Source organism: Phalaenopsis equestris, unplaced genomic scaffold (genome assembly GCF_001263595.1).
Source record: "Phalaenopsis equestris unplaced genomic scaffold, ASM126359v1 Scaffold000038, whole genome shotgun sequence".
Taxonomy (NCBI): Eukaryota; Viridiplantae; Streptophyta; class Magnoliopsida; order Asparagales; family Orchidaceae; genus Phalaenopsis; species Phalaenopsis equestris.
This window is the reverse complement of record NW_018164480.1, coordinates 497,810-517,692: the sequence shown is the minus strand read 5'-3', so window position 1 is coordinate 517,692 and position 19,883 is coordinate 497,810. Positions and strand designations below refer to the sequence as shown.

Genomic DNA, 19,883 nt, shown 5'->3' with positions numbered 1-19,883 from the left:
TTGTTTGTGAGTTAATTTGGGGTGGATTGGGTGGCTGTTTTGCTCCTTTTCCAGGCCTTAGCCGTGAGCTAGTTTAGAGCTTAATTAAATCTTGTTTGGGGGCTCGATTTGGGGCTGTTTTGCTCCCTTTGCTATGCTTGGCCTTGGGCCCATTTGATGTTTATTGCTTTAGAATTGTCTTTGGGTTTGTCCTTGGCCTTGAGCTGGATTTGAAGCCTTTGTTGTTGAGTTTGGTTTGTTCTTGTGGGGAGAATGATTTAATTGTTTCATTGGCTTGAAGGGCATTAGTTTGTTGTTTGGCCGTGGCCTCATTTGATGTCTATTGTTTGGAGATTGCCTTTGGGTTGTCCTTACCCGTGAGCTTGGTTATACTCTCTGTTGCCTTACCCGTGGAACTCTCTTTTTGGACCTACCCGAAAGATACATTTGGTTTCTTTTGTGAGATATTGAATGTATATTTCATTGTAAACTTTTGATGGAGGATGGAATTAAATCGTTTTGACATCGGTATGTTTTTCTAGAAGGCTAGGGAATTACTTCTTTCATTAATTAGTGTCTCTTCTTTTATGAAATGTAAAAGGGTTGTACAATTTCATTCGGAGAAAATATAGGGTTGATGTAAATTTGATTTATAAAGAGGTTCGAAAATTCATGAAAATGTCACGCGTTGATAAAAAGTGAGAAAATGATATCTTTCTAAGATTGATTTAAGACTTTTGAAGCTTCATTTTGGGATTAATATCAAATTTGATTTATAAAGGGGTTTGGAAATCTATAAAATTGCAACTTGGAAAGGATATCCTTCTCGGGGTTGATCCGATTATTTTCTTTTTTGACGAATTTAATCGTTTAGACCGATACATCATGATTTTATTTTAAGCTTCATTGATTTGGCTTGGCTTTAAAAATGAATCGGTCTCGTTTTTGTTTATTTTTTTTTATTTTTTTTAACGGTCAAGTTAAAAATGAAAATTTTCGATTTAATTATATTCAGAAATGATTCACAGTCTTAAGGGAAATAAGAGGGAAAGATAAAGGGAAAGAAAATTTACGAAAGGGGATAGAATCGTGAACCATCTACCGTTCATTTTTGCATATGAAAGATAAAATTGTAAATTCGAAGAATAGTTGGGGGTTGGAAGAAGGTGAGAGTTTAGTTAACAATTAGGGATATGGATTGGAGATATTAGTAGACTTGCACTTAGGTCCCTTAAGCTTTGAATAAACTTAAATCCAACTGTTCTGACTAGGTTTGAAACACACAACCCTTTTGCCAAAACTATAGGTTTACCCTCCTAGGTTTTAGGAGTTTGATGGTGAGCTAAGCTTAATCTAAAGAGGTTTGAGGGTTAATTGAAAGACACTTAGTTGAAATTAGACACTTCAGAACATCCCAGGTTCAAACTAAAGTGTAGGCATCCTAGATCTTAGGAGCACATCTTAAGAGATAGTTTATCATCCTAATTTTCAAATAATCCTAAGATGTCAGACATCTGACCCCAATTTATGAGATAACTAGGACACTAGGCACGATGGTGCACTAGATTGTGATTCATGACTGATTTAATTAGATCAAATAATGAAATTCTTACCTTAACTTGACCAAAACTGAAACCCAATGCTCCGGGATTTGAGTTTGTCTTACACTCAAATCCTTCTGGCAATTGAGGACGTTCCAATATCACATATAAATTTCTTATTTTTGGTCCTTTATATGTGATATTGTATCTTTATATGTGATATTTTTATATGTGATATTGTATTTCATTTTATTTGTATGTCTTTTTACTACGATTTACCTGTTTCTGTTAAGCCTTTTTCAGGTCGTACTTTCATCTTTTACACAGCCCATAATAGCTAAACTTAAAGGAGCAATGAACCTACCAGGTGTACAGGTTTAATTTATATTATAGTATTTTATTTTCCCAGCATGTTATATTGTTTTTATATCCTGTTATACTACTCTTTACAGCATGTTATACTCTTCTTTCAGCATGTTATACTGTCTTTCCTTTTTACTGTACAGTACATTATTATTTTTCTTTCACGCTGCATGTTTAGTTACTTTGATATACTATGTCTTAGTATAGAATAACCTAGTGGTTAGGTGCATGTTCAAAACTAAAACTGAACCAAGAGGTGCTACTACGAGAAGTCTGGAGCAAACATCGTGGGCAGCACGACGAAGAACAACTTCAAGGTGGATCTGCAGCAACAAAAACACATTCACATCACATATCACCTTCTTTAGTTTAAATAACAACCCATAAGATCACTTTTTAGGCTTTTTGTACAACTCTGTTGTACAATTATAAGTCCTAACGTTTTAGGATTCCGAGGTTACCGTATTAGTTGTACAATTATAAGTCCTAACGTTTTAGGATTCCGAGGTTACCGTGTGGTACGGTGTAAATCCTCTTGTCTTTTTAGGCTATTTGCACAGTCCGATATTGTGCAAACATAAGTCCTAAGTCCCAAATGATTTACAAGATCGAAATATTAAATTAAATCATTTCAAAAGACATAAAGCCAAACAGTAGGATAATTGAGAGTTCACCGGGGTTTTCCCCAGATCTGTGATATTCCATACTTTTCTTTTCTTTGGATTCCTTAAATAATTGTTCTTATTTTTAGCCATTCCCATTTGATTTTTCCATGTCAAATCGTGAAAACTTAAACTTTGAAATCTTAAAGGCAAAACCACCTGATCTTAATCGAGAGTTTTCTTAAGTGATTTTGATCATTTAAGATGTAGTTAACTATAGAGGCTTGCCTCTATAGAGAACCTGGAAGTCAGATAAAATAAACCCTATCTAATTTTTATATTAGATAGGGGAACTTGTTGGCCTTTTTATAAAATATTTCGCAGACCAAAACGGATGTCACAAATTATTTAGTCTAGGTGATTGAATTCCTATTACAAATGATATATTTATTTCTTCGGGATAAGTGTATTACTTGTAGTATTGTATTCAATTATCTAAACTATTTAAATGTGAGACCCGTTTGGTCTCACCTATTTTAAAATTAAAATGTTACTTTTAAAAATTTAAAAAAATAAAAAAAGGTTATATTTATATTTAAATTATTTTCAAAATCACAAAATCACAAAATCACTTTTTCAAACCAACGAAGGTTATAAAACGGCCGACATGTAGCTCCTGTGACGGACAAAATTAGAGAAAATCGTCTTAGATGGTTTAGTCACATTAAGTGTCGACCATCTGATGATCTGATTAGGAGAGTAGATGTTTTAGATTCGACTTATGTTAAGAAAGGCAGAGGTAGACCTAGGATGACTTGGGTTTATTGTATAAAAAATGATCTTCATTTATTAGAAATAAATGAAAATATGACACTAAATAGGACGTAATGGAAAAAAAGGATTCATGTACCCGACCCCATTTAGTGGGATTTAATAAGTTAAGTGTTGCCGATATGAGAATGACTAGGTGGATCAGTGGCTTTACACTAAGAGACAAAATGCGAAATGATTATAACAAAATTAGAGAAAATCGTCTTAGATGGTTTAGTCACATTAAGTGTCAACCATCTGATGATCTGATTAGGAGAGTAGATGTTTTAGATTCGACTTATGTTAAGAAAGGCAGAGGTAGACCTAGGATGACTTGGGTTTATTGTATAAAAAATGATCTTCATTTATTAGAAATAAATGAAAATATGACACTAAATAGGACGTAATGGAAAAAAAGGATTCATGTAGCCGACCCCATTTAGTGGGATTTAATAAGTTAAGTGTTGCCGATATGAGAATGACTAGGTGGATCAGTGGCTTTACACTAAGAGACAAAATGCGAAATGATTATAACAAAATTAGAGAAAATCGTCTTAGATGGTTTAGTCACATTAAGTGTCAACCATCTGATGATCTGATTAGGAGAGTAGATGTTTTAGACTCGACTTATGTTAAGAAAGTCAGACGTAGACCTAGGATGACTTGAGCTTATTGTGTAAAAAATGATCTTAATTTATTAGAAATAAATGAAAAAATGACACTAAATAGGACGTAATGGAGAAAAAGGATTCATGTAATGGAGAAAAAGGATGAGAAAAAGGATTCATGTAGTCGACCCCACGTAGTGGGATTTAAGGCTTTGTTGTTGTTGTTGTTGAAGTTTATCATGCCCAAAAAAAAGGGGAAATTCGGTATGCCTCCAACTAATCTCCATCATCCGGCACAAATCTCAAGGCAACCTTTTGAGCAAGAACTATTCAAACCTCGATAAAAATTCATCTAAAACTCTGATATCAACAAACTTAAAGTCAAACTAACCGGTTCGACGAGACAGACATTGATACCAACTTTGATCCAATCTGAACCAAATCGAGTGTTGATCAAACCATTAAACTATATTTGAAGTTTTCAGGACACATTTGGGAGCTGAAATGGATATTGAATCCGACAAGTTTGTAGTCGAATTGAGTGTCTCGGCGAGAAAAATCTAACAAACTCGGGATTGCTTAATTATGACATCATTAAGACACTCAAATGTCCATCAAACATCATATGATCAAGGGAAGCCCTCTGAGATATCCAATTAAAGTGGGTCATATTCCCTCATTTATTTTAGCTGGAACTCTATAAATAGAGATTCATCTCTCTCACGAGGAAGAAGAAAAGCTTGAGGTTTGAGGAAGAGCTTGAAGTTTTGATAAGTAACTGAAGGCCAGCATCACTTCTCCGCTGAACATTGTCGGCCCCCACTTGTCAGTTGTCGTCGATCATCATTAATCATCGTTCATTCCTTATAACAAGTTAATTCGAAAGTTGACGTTGTAATCCGAAAAATTTTGTAATATTTTCCCACCTGTGGGACAAGAGATCTTTGTAATCATCAACTTATAGTAGATTTTTACAATTAAGTCAGACCTCATGATTTTTTTTCTTTACAGATTTTCCATGTAAAAAACTTTTGGTGTCGCTACCGGTTATTTTCTTTTATCTAAGTGTGTTTGAATTCTCGTGCAACGCAAAGACAAAATCGATTACTCTACCGCCGTGAATTTAGCACAAAACGATAACAATATAACTTCTAAATGAACACACGACAATTAACACAGAGATGTAAGTGATTGATGATAGAAGGATATCATAAAGTCACCTACAATTTAGCTATCAATGTTGAAAGTATTTGAGTTTGAGGTTGTTGAAATGGATGTGTGGCAGAACTAGGAAGACTAAATTAAAAAGTAATTGTATTAAAAAGAATGTGAAGTGAAGTAGTTTATAAATAGACAAATTATTTAGACACAAACATTGACAAGTAGAAAATACATTCATTAGATGGATAGATCACAGTAGTGTTGAAGGGGGATTATAAAGGAAGGGGACAAACCTAAGTGTAATATGGATAAATTTTGTTTGAAAAGACTTTCAAATAATAGGTACGAACAATGTTTAAAATTGTTGAAATTGGGTATTGATGCATTTTTTGTTTGTGAAGCTAGGCAAAAGCTACAATGCGGTCTTAGGCGCAAACCTCACGAATTGAAAATTGCGTAAGTAAAAAGAAAGGGTGAAAAATAATATATTAGAATAAAGAATAACATAATAATACTAATGCATTGTAAAAATGATAAATTGTGCTTATATTTAGGGTTGTCAAAAAAGCTTGGTGTTCGCGAACAGTTCATGTTCGGTTCATAAATGAATCGTGTTCGATTCATTCGATAAGTAAATGAGACGAACGTGAATAAATCGTTCGGTTATTTTTCGTTCGGTTAGTTAAACGAACCAAACACGAATAGTGATACATTCGTTCGTGTTCAAATAGTTATTGTTCGAAATATAAAATAATTTAAAATAACTATATATAAAAAAATTTATGATATTTTAAAAAATTAAATTTTATTAATTATGATATGTAATAAATTAATAATAATAATATATTAATATATTATATTAGTAATATACTAATATATATATATTATATTTATATAATATTGTCCACGAACAGCTCGTGTTCGGCTCGTTTGTTAAGAAACGAACACAAACAGTGACTTCACGAACAATTTTGAACATGAGCTTATTTCAAATAACTAAATTTCAAACGAACCGAACACAAACGTCGTTCATGTTCGGTTCGTTTACACCCCTACTTACATTAAAAACCAAAATTGCATAAGCCGCAAAATATCATGTAACACCTTCTAAAAAATTAAAAAAAAAATTTAAATCAACTTGTCAAGCCATCAAACTAATGTAAAATATGAAATGAAAATAATACAAAATATTAAACTAAAACATAAGATGAGTTTAGCATAATAGATTTCTCTCATTCCTATTCTCCAACTAACACAATAAGATCCATAAATTTAAATGAAAACATAATAGATATTCATAAGCTTGAGCAATAGGTGACCGTGGAGGCAGCAAGAGCAACTAGCGGCAGCAGTAGGAGTAGTTAGCGACGACAGCAGCAAGAGGAACGGCTAGTGCCGACAATAGTGGGAGCGACAAACAACAATGTTTGCAATAGGAGTAGTAGACAGTGGTGGCTGCAACAGGAGGAACAAGTAGCTATGGAAGAAGAAGTAGAAACTGCTATAATGGAAGCAGAAGCAACAATGGCAACATCGATAACAGTGGCTACGCAAGCGGCAGTGGAGTTGCAAGCGACAGAAGCAACAAGTAGTGATGCTAGGGAGCTTGATTGGAGAGACGACTTCTGTTCGTATTTGAACCGTCAAATAAATGGGAAAAAATCTAAGCGCGAGAAACACATGCCTCAGCGGAATTGAAACAAGTTGCGTCTTGTGGCAAACCTCAACCAATGTGAGGGCTATGCCTTGCCTTAGCTTCTCGAGGTGTACGCAAAGTGTTTTTCTTCGGAATTACATTTAGACATACCTTAGATTGCACAATTTTAAACAATGGATACTCCAGTAGCACCCAGAATTTAAAATAAAAAAAAGACTCATAAAGCTAATAGCAAATAGAAACATAGTTAGCGATAATAATGATTTATATGTCCTATAAAAATAGTAGGCTTGCAAGTCTAAAAGTCTTAGTGCACAAAAACACTCCCACATGTTCACATCTAATGTATCAAATCTTACCTACGCATCCCTTCTCTCCATCCATCTACTTCTATTAATATAACATCATTATCATCATAAATCCCTCTCTACACGGATGGGGGATGTGAGGCACTTCGGTTGTTTGAGAGCAACAAAAAAGAACGTTTCTTTTCACTATACACTATTTGGAAAAACATGTAGTTATGCTACATTGTTACGGTTATCAAACTCTAGTTGATAAATATACTAAATATTCAATAATGTGGTACTAAAAAAATGGAAAATTCTATAAGGTTCCTTTGGCACCCTACATAAAAAATAAAGGATTAGGTGATGAAGGCAATCTTATACCTCTATCCGATCCAAAATTGCTTGGCGGTTCACTGTTGTAAGTTTCCGGTCTAACAAACAATGAGAAAGTCGAAATTAGCATATTAGAGTGGCTTAAAAGCTTCATTGTTGTATCAAGAGTTTCAAAACAAACCTTCTTCGATCGTACAAATAAGAACTTGTGCCTTGCTTATGTGCAGGAATATATCCAGCATGAGGTACCTGAAACACACGTAACCGCATTAGGAAATATACATATAACGCAAGTGCAAATGCACTTAATAAGAAAGGGAGTAAAATAATAGTAGATGCTTCTCACTAGATCAGAGGGGTGAAGCTGAGGCTCAGAAGTTCTAGCATATGCATAACCAGCATAATTAGTTGAAGGTGCTGCATAACCAGCATAATTAGTACGTGCACAAGAGTCTGCTTCTCGACTTGCAGAGTAAGATCTCTTATGGTTGCCAACATAATCAGAATATTGATCACGTGCCTTGCCTGTGTGCATTAGAGAAAAAAAATGTTTGACATCGGCAAAAACCTAACTTAGTTTAAAAACAAAAGGTATACATACCGTAACTATTATTTTGGTGCATCTTTCTTGAAGAACGGCCACTATCATTAGCATCCGTGGCTTTTCTACTATTTCTACTCCTTTTGAGAGACATTGACGCTTGCAGGCCACTCTTACCCTTATAATCTCTCTTCTGGGAAGTAAACGGAGTGCTTACTTTGGAAATTTTTGTGTTATGCCTTTTGTCCTTGAGGAAAACCTCTGAAGCTTTTCTCTTCTTCCCACTTCCACCAGCTTCATGAATGGTTTCAACATTTTTTTTCTTAAAACCACCTTTCGAACGGCCCTTGCTCTTAGATCGAGCAAGATTAGCAACAACCTTAAACCAAAGTGGAGCAGATTTAAACATGCTTATTATTGAGATGAAAACCATGTAGAATTAAATAAACTCTACCTTCTCATCACCAACAACAATTTGAGCTTTGTTTATCCCTTCCACACAAGCCAATGCACTTTCATGAGATGAGAATTCAACAAATCCAAAATTTTTCCTTTTTCTTGAATTCAAATTTCGAGAAAGCAGAACTCTTTCGATTTGACCATAGTCTTTACAAATTTCTTTGACTTTCTCCTCATCCCAGGATGTAGGAATGCCATCAAAATGCACAGTCTTAACCTGAATGTTCGTAAATTAAAGTGATCAAAATTGACACTTAAATATTGAAATAAAACACTGATTTGACAACTCTGCTTCAATCCTCAGTATTTCATTTGCATTATCATTTTTTGCTAAAAGTCCACTGTCTAAAACTTTAAATCACCACATTAACAAGGAAGTTGAAGAGAAGAAAATAAAATAAACAACCCACGGTATATAGTTTAGCAACCGCTTGTACAAAAAGAAACAAAGTATTTTAACAGCTGTATTACACCAAGAAAAAGCAGTTGGTCTCAGCTACAGAGACCACCTTACAAAAAAAATTGAAGAGAGGGAAATAAAATAAAAAACCCAAGTACATAGTATAGCAATAGCTTTTACAAAAAGCAACTACTAAGTATTACAACTGCTGCACAGCAAAAGTAGTTGGTCTCAGAAACAGATACCCCCTCACAAATAAAACATGCCTTCGTTGACAAGCAGCAAGTTGAAACCAAAGTTTCCTCTTTGAATGAGGTAAGAAGCAAAGCAAACTGAAAAATCCAGTAGATTTAATTGATTATCTACCATTTAGATGACTAAAAGAAAATATAATTCTGAACTTCTTTTTTATTGCAATAGAGAATCCCTACATGAATCAGTCAGTGCTTCACTATCTACTCTACAAAGTAGGGAGGGGCTAAAAATAAGTGCAGAAATTCTACAATTTAAAAGAAATCACAAGAAAATCTAAGAGGAAAATGAAATGGAGAAAACATAATTTACAATAAACTGTAACAAATGAATGAGAAAAATAATTTACCCGCATTATATCATCTTCGTTGGGATGCAGTGAAGTATGCGCAAAGGCAACTTTTGCCATTGTGTCTCGACCAAAATCTGCATCTGGTTTTCTTAAGCGTTGAAATGCTAAAATTGCATCAGAATGAGAACTAAACTCCAAGAAAGCAAAACCCTTGATCTTCTCTTCATTTTTGGGATCGCTGGGTAAAATCATGTTATTAAAATCTTCAACTCCTAAGCTTTTTAACCTTTCGATCACCTAGAAGCACAAAATTCTAAAGTAAACAAGTACTATTGATGATACAGTAAAGTATATCACGTTGATGCTAACCGTATTAAAATATATGGTATTTGTGATAACTATTTAATACTGGTTTAAACAAAAATAACATAAATCTACAGAAAAAGGAGTATCATACGTTATCCTTGGTCCATGTTTTAGAGATGTTCCCCAAATAAAGTGTGTTATTATCCTGACTAGCTTGTATACGAACATGTTTTCCTTTTATCTGACCAGAATATATAACAAAAAGCTGTCACTTATCTGACCAGAATATATAACAAAATGCTGTCACAGAAATAGCTTGATGAATGATGAATGGAAACTAAAAAGCTTTAGCCTAAACCACCTCTGTTCCATCTTTCAGGTCGGCAAGGGCCTTCATTGTATGTTCACAATTGGCAAAGCGAATAAATGCAAACCCCTTGCTTCTTTTTGTTTTTGGATTCCTAACTATTCTTGCAGACTGGACATCTCCAAAAACACCAAAAAATTTAATCAAATCATCCTCAACTGCTTCTTTATCCAGTCCGCCAACAAATATCTCGGATTCCTTTTGCTTCTTCCCCTCAGCCAAAGCAGCCTGCGTATCCAGAGTTTGATCATTCTCCTCGTTCTCATCATTGTCAACATCAGCATCACTGGAGTTATCATCATCGCCATCAACACCTTCAGCATCATCTGAGCCGGTGGCCTCATATTCAACCTCATCTATGGTGTTAACTTTGTGAAAGGTCTTTTCAACACCTGATCAGGCTGAAATCTTTAGAAGTTCATACATTTCAAGTATATGCAGTCGATTGATGGGAGCCAAAGTAAAATGTCAGAATTTGGGAACCAAAATCCACCAAAACTTCAAAGGAAAGTTTAATTTACATGCAATTCATCATTACTTATGTGAAATTCAACTAGATATCACAAATTCATGGAACAATATACATCTCTCTATATAGAGTTACCATGAAAAATAAAAATCAGAGGTACATTTCAGATCGGTGCAAATATACTTCATAAAGTACATTAAGTCCCCTAAGTTAACTATATCACTATAAAATCCATAACCAAGTAATATACAATACTTAAACAGAATAATGAAGCAGAGGAAGAAAGTACTTTCATTCACGTAAATTTTATGACATCTCAAAGGACCACATATATGGATTTCAGATGGATAAGCAGACCACAAAATAGTTACTAAACTCAGAATTACTACAGACTGCTGACATAAAAATCACAGTTGATGAAGCCTTCCAAAAGGCTTGATGATGGCATCACCGCATAAGCTCTGAGAAACTCACTACATGTATTGTATGCCATGCAGCTTAAGCAAAAGCCTAGATCTGTTGAAAAACGTACATTAAAAAGTTCTAAATAAAACTAACCATGTTCTTTATCTTAGCAAGATAAATCAATTTTTAAGGTTTCATTCTTTCTTTCTAGCTTCAACTAAAAGGCTAAATATTTGTAAGCGTTAATCTGCACCAATCTTGACAGCCAAACATCACCACTACTTCGCTCCCCTGTTCTGCTTTCCCGTCTAGGTATATCCATTTTTCCAAAGTGTTTCTCTTTCAATCTTTTCGGCAATACATTTGGTACGAGGAATGGACTGAATGTACCAAGTTAAACAACGATAGACAAGCTCCATATATTGACTCATATATGCATACCTAACTGTAGGACGAAGATGGTATAAAATTGCATAAGATAGCAACATACGTAAAATCTAACAAGCAAAATTAGCAATGTTATCGCTATATCCCATCCCGTCCAGGAAGAAATAGCATTTTATTCCTTTCTAAAAAAAACCTGAAAACTGCTGTCAGCGCGCAACCATCATTTCAGGTGGTGATTTACCTTCATCCGCTTCCATCTTTGCCACCGCATCGTTTGCCTCCTCATCCTCAAACTCAACATCTTCATTCCCCGAAGGCTCTTCGGATTCCAATTGGTTAATTGAATCCTTGCCTGCCGGGTCAGCTGGTTCCTCGAACATGGCGGGGGACTCGGTGGTCTTTCCATCGGCTGGAGCAACTGCGTTGACAGCATCAGCTTCTGACGAATCGTTATCTCGAAGGGTGGAATGGGCCTCTGTCTCCGGTGTCTTCACGTCGGCGAATGAGGTTGAAGCGTTCACTGGTGAAGACTCCGATGCCGATGCTGAGTCCTTGGACTTCGCAGATGGCTTGCTGGCCAGAGATTTCCTGGCGGGCGGCATGTTATACCGATAGTCACTGCGGGAGGCTGCGCAGTTAGGGTTCAGGAATGGAAAATGGGGATTAGATGTACAGGTTCGAGAGAGGTTTGTGAGCGAGCTCGGTGCCGGTGGAAACAAGCAAGTAGACTTCACACCCTCAATTCTTATGTATTTACATATATGGTGCCTATACCTCAATCTTTACACTCGTCAGCCTCCGTTATACATGATAGATGCGTTTATGAATTGTTTTATGGAAGATTTAGATGGTATAAATGTAAAAAATATAATTTAGGTGTTATACATATGTAAATACATAGGAATTGGGTGGTATATATGTAAATGTCCCAAAGTTAAATAGGGTATTTAGCTCAAAACAGCTCAAACTTTTTATATTTATAAATCTCAAATTAAAATATTAAATTTATTTATAAAATACATAAAGCTTATTTAACCTTTCAAAATAAATATCGTCACTTTCAAAAAATTTTAAATTCTCTTGTAGAAAATACAGGGATCACATCATTTGTTTATATAAACTAGCAAACAAAGGATCATAAATCTTTTATTTTTATTCACTCTTTAAGAGAAATTATTAAGTGAGGCGACTGTGTGTCCGAACGATAATTCGGATGGGTCTTCGTGCGGTCGCAATGGTGTGGTTGCATTCGGTGCTGGTCTAGCGTGTTTAGGTTGTTAGAAAACTCCCCAACAAAAACGGGGTGTAAGTCTTTTTTCATGAGTGGTTTCAATTTTATAGTTGAACATCTCTTCCTCTTTCTTTCCAGTGGCACCCTCGCCACTTCTGCGAGTATAAGTCTCATCTATTTGAGCTCTACCTAATAGTTATAGGTTAGAGTTTATTTCCCTTGACCTCAGGACTCTGGAAGTCCCCGCGGATGACGCAATTCACGGATTGTTGACGGGGGATCTCCAGACGTGTTAGGACGACTACCTTCACAACTAAATAGACTTAGGATCTTAGTGACTTGGGATGACAGGTTTGTGATGCCCCAACTTGGCTACCTTTACTTGTTAGGGATTACTTCTCCATTCCTTTGAGTACCCTTGTTGAGCCCTATCATTTCTTTTGCTTTCATTGGTATAATCTCAATAGTTTGATTACCAATTAGTTACCACTCATTTGGGATACAACGATTTATCCTGAGAGGTTACAACCTGAATGTGCTTTAATGTATCGGCATTCTTAGTCGAAATGATCAGTTATTTTGCAAGCCCCATAAGGCGAGGAGTCCAATACCCATGTGAGGACTGCGAAAGACTCACTATCTGCCCCGCGGTTTAATTGGAGCGTTGTAAGCATCGAGGCATCCCCTTGTGAAATAATTGTCATTTGATAGCCCTGTGCTAGTTACCACTACTAATGTAAGCCAAACTCATTTTGATTAAAAGTATTATTGGGCAACCCCCAAGATGTAATTAACTAAATGTGATACGACCTCTTGAGAGTACTATGCACCCCTGAATAAACAAACATACTTGAAACTCCGGTTATGGGTAATTTATGTAGGCATCCTTTTCGCTGATATTGGTCCAATGTGCCTCCATATGATCTTGTTTGAGTGGGCATACTTGACATATCAATGCAAAGTTTGTCGCATGCAGACACTCCATGTTCTCCTTCTCATTTTTTTTCTTCTTCATTGTATGCCTCTGCTTCTCCGGTACATTTCTTCTCCATATCATTCTTATGATCCGGGTGAGAGACTTATTCAAGAAAAGGAATTACAAGACGATGAACAAACTGGAGACTCCAAAAAATAAAAAAATGGGAACGAAAACAAGTTAGCAACTCCACTGGGGAAAGAGGTTCTCTATTCACCACAAGAGTTTTGCTTGCGTGTCTTGCAGATCCCAGCGTATTTGAAAGGTCGATGACTCCGTTGGTGTTGAGGCTTTCTCTTCACCATGGGAGTTTTACTTACTTTTTGTGGATTCATTTGCAAGATCTGCAACCCATGCAAGGAAAATTCTCCCTCATTCCATGTAGGACTTGTATTTGCCTATTTTGCGGGTCTCATCGAATCCGCAGATCTGTGGACCTGCTTTGAGCAGTGTGTTCTCTCCCTCTCAAGGGTTCTGCTTATACTTCTAGTGACTAGCTTCCCTTCAATCGTAGCGTCACTGTTTGTCTTTTTAGACCTGCTTAGCATTAATCCATGTTTCAATTGTTATAGATGGCAATTTGGCATTACTTCATCTGTTCTTGTAAGCTCGATGGTTCGGTTGTTGTATTATTAGGTGCATCGATGTCGTTGTAATTTTCTTTGAACTTTCTCTCTTTATGATCTTTGTTTCTTTTTGCTTGACAAACATTGTGGGGGTAGTTTCATCCATGAGAATAAATTTTCCAGATTCCAAGGAGAGGTTCCTGGATCAAATCTCTGAGACATCAAATCAAGTCATGGAGCAACTCCTTTATTTCTCTCACCCGCGAGGTTCGCGTAGTAGGAGATTGGGATCTGCCTACAAGTTCGCTACGAGTCTGTGGTATTTATAGTCCATTGTACAGACCATCAAGCCCGCCCAAAAGCCCTAAAAAAATTGCTAGCCTTTGGCTTTCGCCCAAGCGTAGGTTGGTTGTCATTTTTTTTCTGACAGAGACCAACTAATAGACTTTCTGTTGGAGATTCTATTGATAGATGTATGCTTGTTGGATGCTGGACTCTGGCTATCGATTAGGCAAAGGCTGGTCGACGTTTTATTTATTGGTTGATTTCAATTAGACCAACGACCCCACTCACCACATCACACACAAAACAAACTTAAATTAACTCGTTTGTAATAAATTTGTCCCTACGATCTTAGATGACAAAACAAATTCTGTGAGTGCGTTTGAAAGACGAATTTATGTAGTATCAGTCGGGTTTCATTATATATACGTATATATAACTAAAAAAACACATTGAAAACAAGCACCCCGCTCTCTTTCGCGGCTTTGACTCGCGGGCCCTACCCCATTTTGATTTTCTCGAGTGCGTCACTCTCCTCTCCCGTCGCTGCTCCGACTCGCCTTGCCGCTGGCCACCCCACTAAGCAGCCGAACCCGCCTCCTTCTCCTTCACGCTCACGGTGCTCGCCCTGCTCGCACCCGCTCTTGCCAATGGTCTCCTCAACACCGACGGCCAGTTCGCCGGCCACAAGAGAGGTGCCAGTCGTACGAAATACCAAAAGGGGAGGAAACATCGAGGGTTGGAACTGTGATCGCCAGCGGCGAGGGGCTCTGACCGAAAGGGAGAGCAAGCTGACGGAGTTGCCGACGTCCCGGGTCAACAGCTGCAAGTAAAAGTAGAGCCGTGACACATCACCCTTTGACGTGAAATAGGGACATCCGACACGAGGGGTACTTCGGCAAAAAGGAAGGTCGGCGGTCTTCGACCACTAGCAATGGCGGCGGCGCCATCGGGATGCCGGCGGGGGTGTGGTGTAGCCTCACTGGAGCTCCAAGCTGTCGCGGGGCGTCCACCACGTTGCGGCGCAAACAGCCATTAACAACCCCTCTCACAAAGGTAAGTGTTTCTATACCTCACTCGCTCTTTCACTCGTTTCATGCATGTATTGAGAGATACATCGGCGCACGGTCCGGACATCGAAAGATTGGAACTTCTTTGGAATCTCAGCAGATTCTCCTTCTAACGGAGAGCTTCTTCATTACTTTGGGGAATGACTTAGGTAGGCTTCTCTTATACTGTTAGGAGAGCTTCATTTGGGACATAAACGTAGGATGTCCACAACCTTCACATTGGTGAAATCCCTAAAACCCTTTGCATTTTATTTCTTAGCCGGCTCTAGGAATGATTTTGCCAGGTGGTGTGGGTTTGGTCACCCACACGAGGCGAGTATGATTGGCCACTCGGTATCGTCTGACTCAATCGATAGCTCGTTATCGGACAGTCTGATTGGCCGAACGATAACGATCAGTCATACGCCTTTTGATTGACCAACTTTATGGTCACTTGACTATTAATTGGTTGTTTATTTCCTAAAAGAAGCCGCATATGTTACGAGCTTTTGCAATCCCCCTGCGATTTTTATGAGCAGAACTTGCCTTTTTTTTTCTTTCTAGCACAAATTCCCAATGCCCGGGGTCGTCATAACCCCGCGTTTGGGCCGGTGAATTCTTTCGCACGACGGAGGGGAGTGAAATCCGTTGTTTAGGCATAGAGAATAGAAAGTCCCATGATTTTCCCCATGAAATTTCTTCCGTCGATAACCCTTAGGGTGACCGGTGAGATCGTTAGGGTGAGTCGGTTTTGTAGTCAGCGACGATCAAATCTCATTTTTAATATACATGTTGTTTGCATTTGCATTGTTTTGCTTGCCTTGCATAGATTTTTTTAAATATGCATAAAATTATCGATTTTGCCATGTGTTCTATCGGCTCGCCCAATCGGCCTAATCGACTAGATTGATACGACAAAAAATCTTCTGTCAACACGTCCAATCATCCGCACCGGCCCGAATGGATCAATTGATGTGTTCCGGTGGCTCGATCTATTGACCCGATTGATTCGACCAACAATCTTTTGTCCATTTGTTCAATCGGCTGCACCAGCCTGATCGAATCAGGCATATAGGATTGATCAATGTGTTCAGTCGGCTCGCCTGATCAACCCCATCGACTCGATCAATGCGGCAAAAAATCTTCCGTTGATTCGTCTGATTGGTCGCACTGACCTGTTCAAATTGATCGTGTGTTCTGTCTATTTGATTCAATCTCTAGATCATTGCCTCCTCGACACACCCACCCTTTGTGTCACTGCCTCTCCGACAAACCCACCCTTCTTGTCACTGCCTCTCCGTCACGCCCACCATCTGGGTCATTGCCCCCGCTACACACCCACCCATTTGAGTTCCACGACACACCCACTTTTTGGGTCACTGACTCCACGACACACCCACCCTCCGGGTCACCACCTTAACGACACACTCATCTTCACTTGTGTTGTATGTTTCACATGCACACTACCACACTATCAACACATTCGTCATTGATATACACCACTGTATATTAGTGATGAATGTTTGCTATCTTGTGATGACACCTTACAATGCTAAGAGCACATTCCTTCGCATAAGGTATGTGTCTGTTTGCTTGCTTGCATTGTGCACTATACCCTGTATATGCTTGTCATTTGCATGTGTGGTTGATCGTTATTAAGGCAAGGTGCAATTCTCCCTAACGACGTCCTATACCTTAGGAAACTGGGCACAATACCTCTTGTACTATGTGTCTTGCATGTGCATCCTTGCACCTCCAACATATTTGTTGCTAGTATAAGCCACCTTATACTTGTGATGAATACTGGCTATCTTGTGATCGCTTCAGCTTTTATGAGGTGTTCGCTGCACACTGAACTATTTTGCATCTGCATGTGCATCCTCGATCATCTCGATAGCAAAGCAGGCTTGTTAGCTGAGTGACTCTTAGTTAGTCACTACGCGACAGCTAGGATTGCCTGCGATGATGTCTTGGTGGGTAATACTGGCTATTGCACCGTGATTGACACATGTATTTTGTGTTAAGGTTCCAAGGGGTCTAATGAGAGTACCACTTAGGCTTTTCTTTTCTTAGGACCTTTTTTAAAGTATAAAATTCTACATCTTTATTATTTTATGCATCATGTTTTTAAAAATCTATTTTTGAAACTATTTGCATCCCTACTTTAAGCTTTACTTGAGGTCAAATTTTTCAAAAACTTTTGCAAAACTTGCATATTGTGGCACCTCTTAGGATCATTAGAAGACGGCGCCCATTCAAAACATACGCAAGTTCATTGACATATCCCTGAACTCATTTTTATGATGTATTAGGGCACTACGTTAGATGGTGTGCTAGACTAATGACTAGGATGTTAGATAGTTTTTTCTTATGTTTTAGCTATAGTTCTCTGCTGGTTTTGTTGCCCTAGCTAAACACCACTTTTGATGCCTTTGGTGTGCTCGCATGCTTACTGTTTTGATATGTATGACATTATATTAGATTGGCCTTCTTGTAGGAAGTCATACCTAAATACACATCTCACGTGCAACAGGGAGGACCAATGTAATGATTATGACTAACTTTCTTTTCTGGAAGCGCTGCTTAGCTCCTCCTGTCAGACATGACTCATATGTGTTGTATGCTTGTTGACTTTCCTGCTAACGTTGTCTTCATGCAAGTCGAGTCATTTTACTCTTCTGTAATTTTTAAAGTCATAGGAGAGTCCTGTATTAGAAATAAGGTACGAGCAATGGTTCCGAGACACCAGTCGAGCGGAACCATGTGAAGGAGATCAAAAGTTGTTTGCTTGTGTCTCATACCTTAGTTTTAGATCTTATTGATGCATAAAATTAGGACCATACATATACTTATGTGGAGCTTGACCGCCTTTTTTTTTTTGATATGTTGTCGGCCCAACGACACCGGTCTTTCATTATTTTTGGTTTGTTTATTGTCTTTCTTACATGTTTTCATGCTTGAATTGTTCTCTTGTTTATTTCTGGTTGATCTGGGATGCTACGAAAATTATAATGTAAGCTCATTAAGGATCTTAAAATTATAAATTTTCATCTCAAAATTACAATAATAAAAGATTGAGATAATCAAAATTTTAGGGTTAAAATTGTCAGGACTTTCAAAAACCTGTTTTTATTTTATTACATGACCTTCAGACTGGATTTTAAATGGGTTGCATAACATGACCCTCACCCAAATCATAATTAATAAGATCTTTACAGTATCTAAGGACAACTCTAGATAATTGTATTATTTGCATGTTCCGAAGAGAAGTTCTCGAACTTCTCTAACTCGACTGACCCATCATAAATTTCTACTTTTGTGGTTTTCTAGTGCGCTTAGATCGTTAGAAGACTCAATGACTTAAATGGAGTTTAAATCTTTTTGTTGGAAGTGTTTCTAGCTTTGTAGTTGAGCCTCTCCTTCCTCCTTATTCTAATGACATTCTTGATATTTCGGCTCATATAAGTTCCACGTCTTGGAGCTCTACCTGATAGTCATATGATAGAGTTTCGTTCCTTTGACCTTAGGGCTACCGAAGATCCTGCGAACGACGCAATTCATGGATTACTGACCGGGAATCTCTGGATGTGTTGGGCCGCGACCAAGTAAACATAGGATTCTAGTGGCTTGAGATGACAGGTCCGTGATACCTCGACCAGACTACCTCTACCTTCTAGGGATTACTCCTCTTTTCCTTTAACTACCCCTTTTGAGTCCCGTCTCTCTTTTTGCCTTCGTTGGTATCATCTCGACGGCCTCATTACCGACGATTAACATTCCATAATAATCACCATGATGATTAACATTTCATAATCTTTTAGAGCTATTGAACCAATCACATTACCATAACGCCACACTATTCACAACATAATCGACCTCAAATTTTTCTTGTAACATTTTGTAGAAGTAAGCTTTTTTGGTTTTCACACTTACTTTCTTTTACTAAAATCTTTTGTTCATCTTGGTATTATCATTCCATAATATTGTGAGTGAAATTTGAATCTATTTAGTAAGATCTACATAAGTCCTAACATCACATGTTGGATCACCAGTTAATTATAGTATATTGTGATCAATGTCAAACTTTTGCTGTCCCTATAAAAAATTAATTCACTATACATAAGATGGAAAAAATATTTGTATTAAATTAAGCTGTCTATCTCAGCACATGGCCAATTTACAAACCTATTTTTTTGCAATACATCAAATTTTTGAATTTGTCAAAAATAAGATGATCTGCCATCTTATTGATGTTGAATTTCCTACATAGAGCAAGAAAAAAATGAATCATACAATGTACTTATTGTTGTAGAGCTAGAAATATATTATTGCCTTACTTTTTGTATATCTTCACCTTAACGTAGTTCAGAAGCACATAGATGATAGATCCGTGCAACCTCATGTTCTATCCTTCAGCATTTACATGGTCCATGCTTATGTAACACCTTTCTTGGATGGTTATACACTATTAGTGGTCTTTGATGATTTCTAAATTTGCTTTATTTTCTTACTTTCTTCTTTAAGTGATGCATAAATCTGCAAGATAGTATATATATG

The 19,883-nt window shown here is 37.3% G+C and overlaps 2 protein-coding genes across 2 annotated transcripts in view; one reads left to right on the top strand and one right to left on the bottom strand.

The window, feature by feature from the left end:
* LOC110019004 (nucleolin-like) overlaps positions 1–11,960 on the bottom strand; it is a 21,486-nt gene extending 9,526 nt beyond the window's left edge. Inside the window, exons 1-9 of the mRNA XM_020716521.1 lie at positions 11,464–11,960; positions 9,956–10,353; positions 9,746–9,835; positions 9,346–9,585; positions 8,340–8,561; positions 7,946–8,264; positions 7,691–7,869; positions 7,526–7,593; positions 7,393–7,442 (exon numbers count right to left, since the gene is read on the bottom strand). Coding sequence (XP_020572180.1) covers positions 7,393–7,442; positions 7,526–7,593; positions 7,691–7,869; positions 7,946–8,264; positions 8,340–8,561; positions 9,346–9,585; positions 9,746–9,835; positions 9,956–10,353; positions 11,464–11,824 — 1,927 coding nt within the window. The 5' untranslated portion in view covers positions 11,825–11,960. The remainder of the gene's footprint in view (positions 1–7,392; positions 7,443–7,525; positions 7,594–7,690; positions 7,870–7,945; positions 8,265–8,339; positions 8,562–9,345; positions 9,586–9,745; positions 9,836–9,955; positions 10,354–11,463) is intronic.
* The window catches only part of LOC110019005 (receptor-like serine/threonine-protein kinase ALE2), an 89,671-nt gene that overhangs the window by 33,285 nt on the left and 36,503 nt on the right, over positions 1–19,883 (top strand). The window lies entirely within an intron of this gene.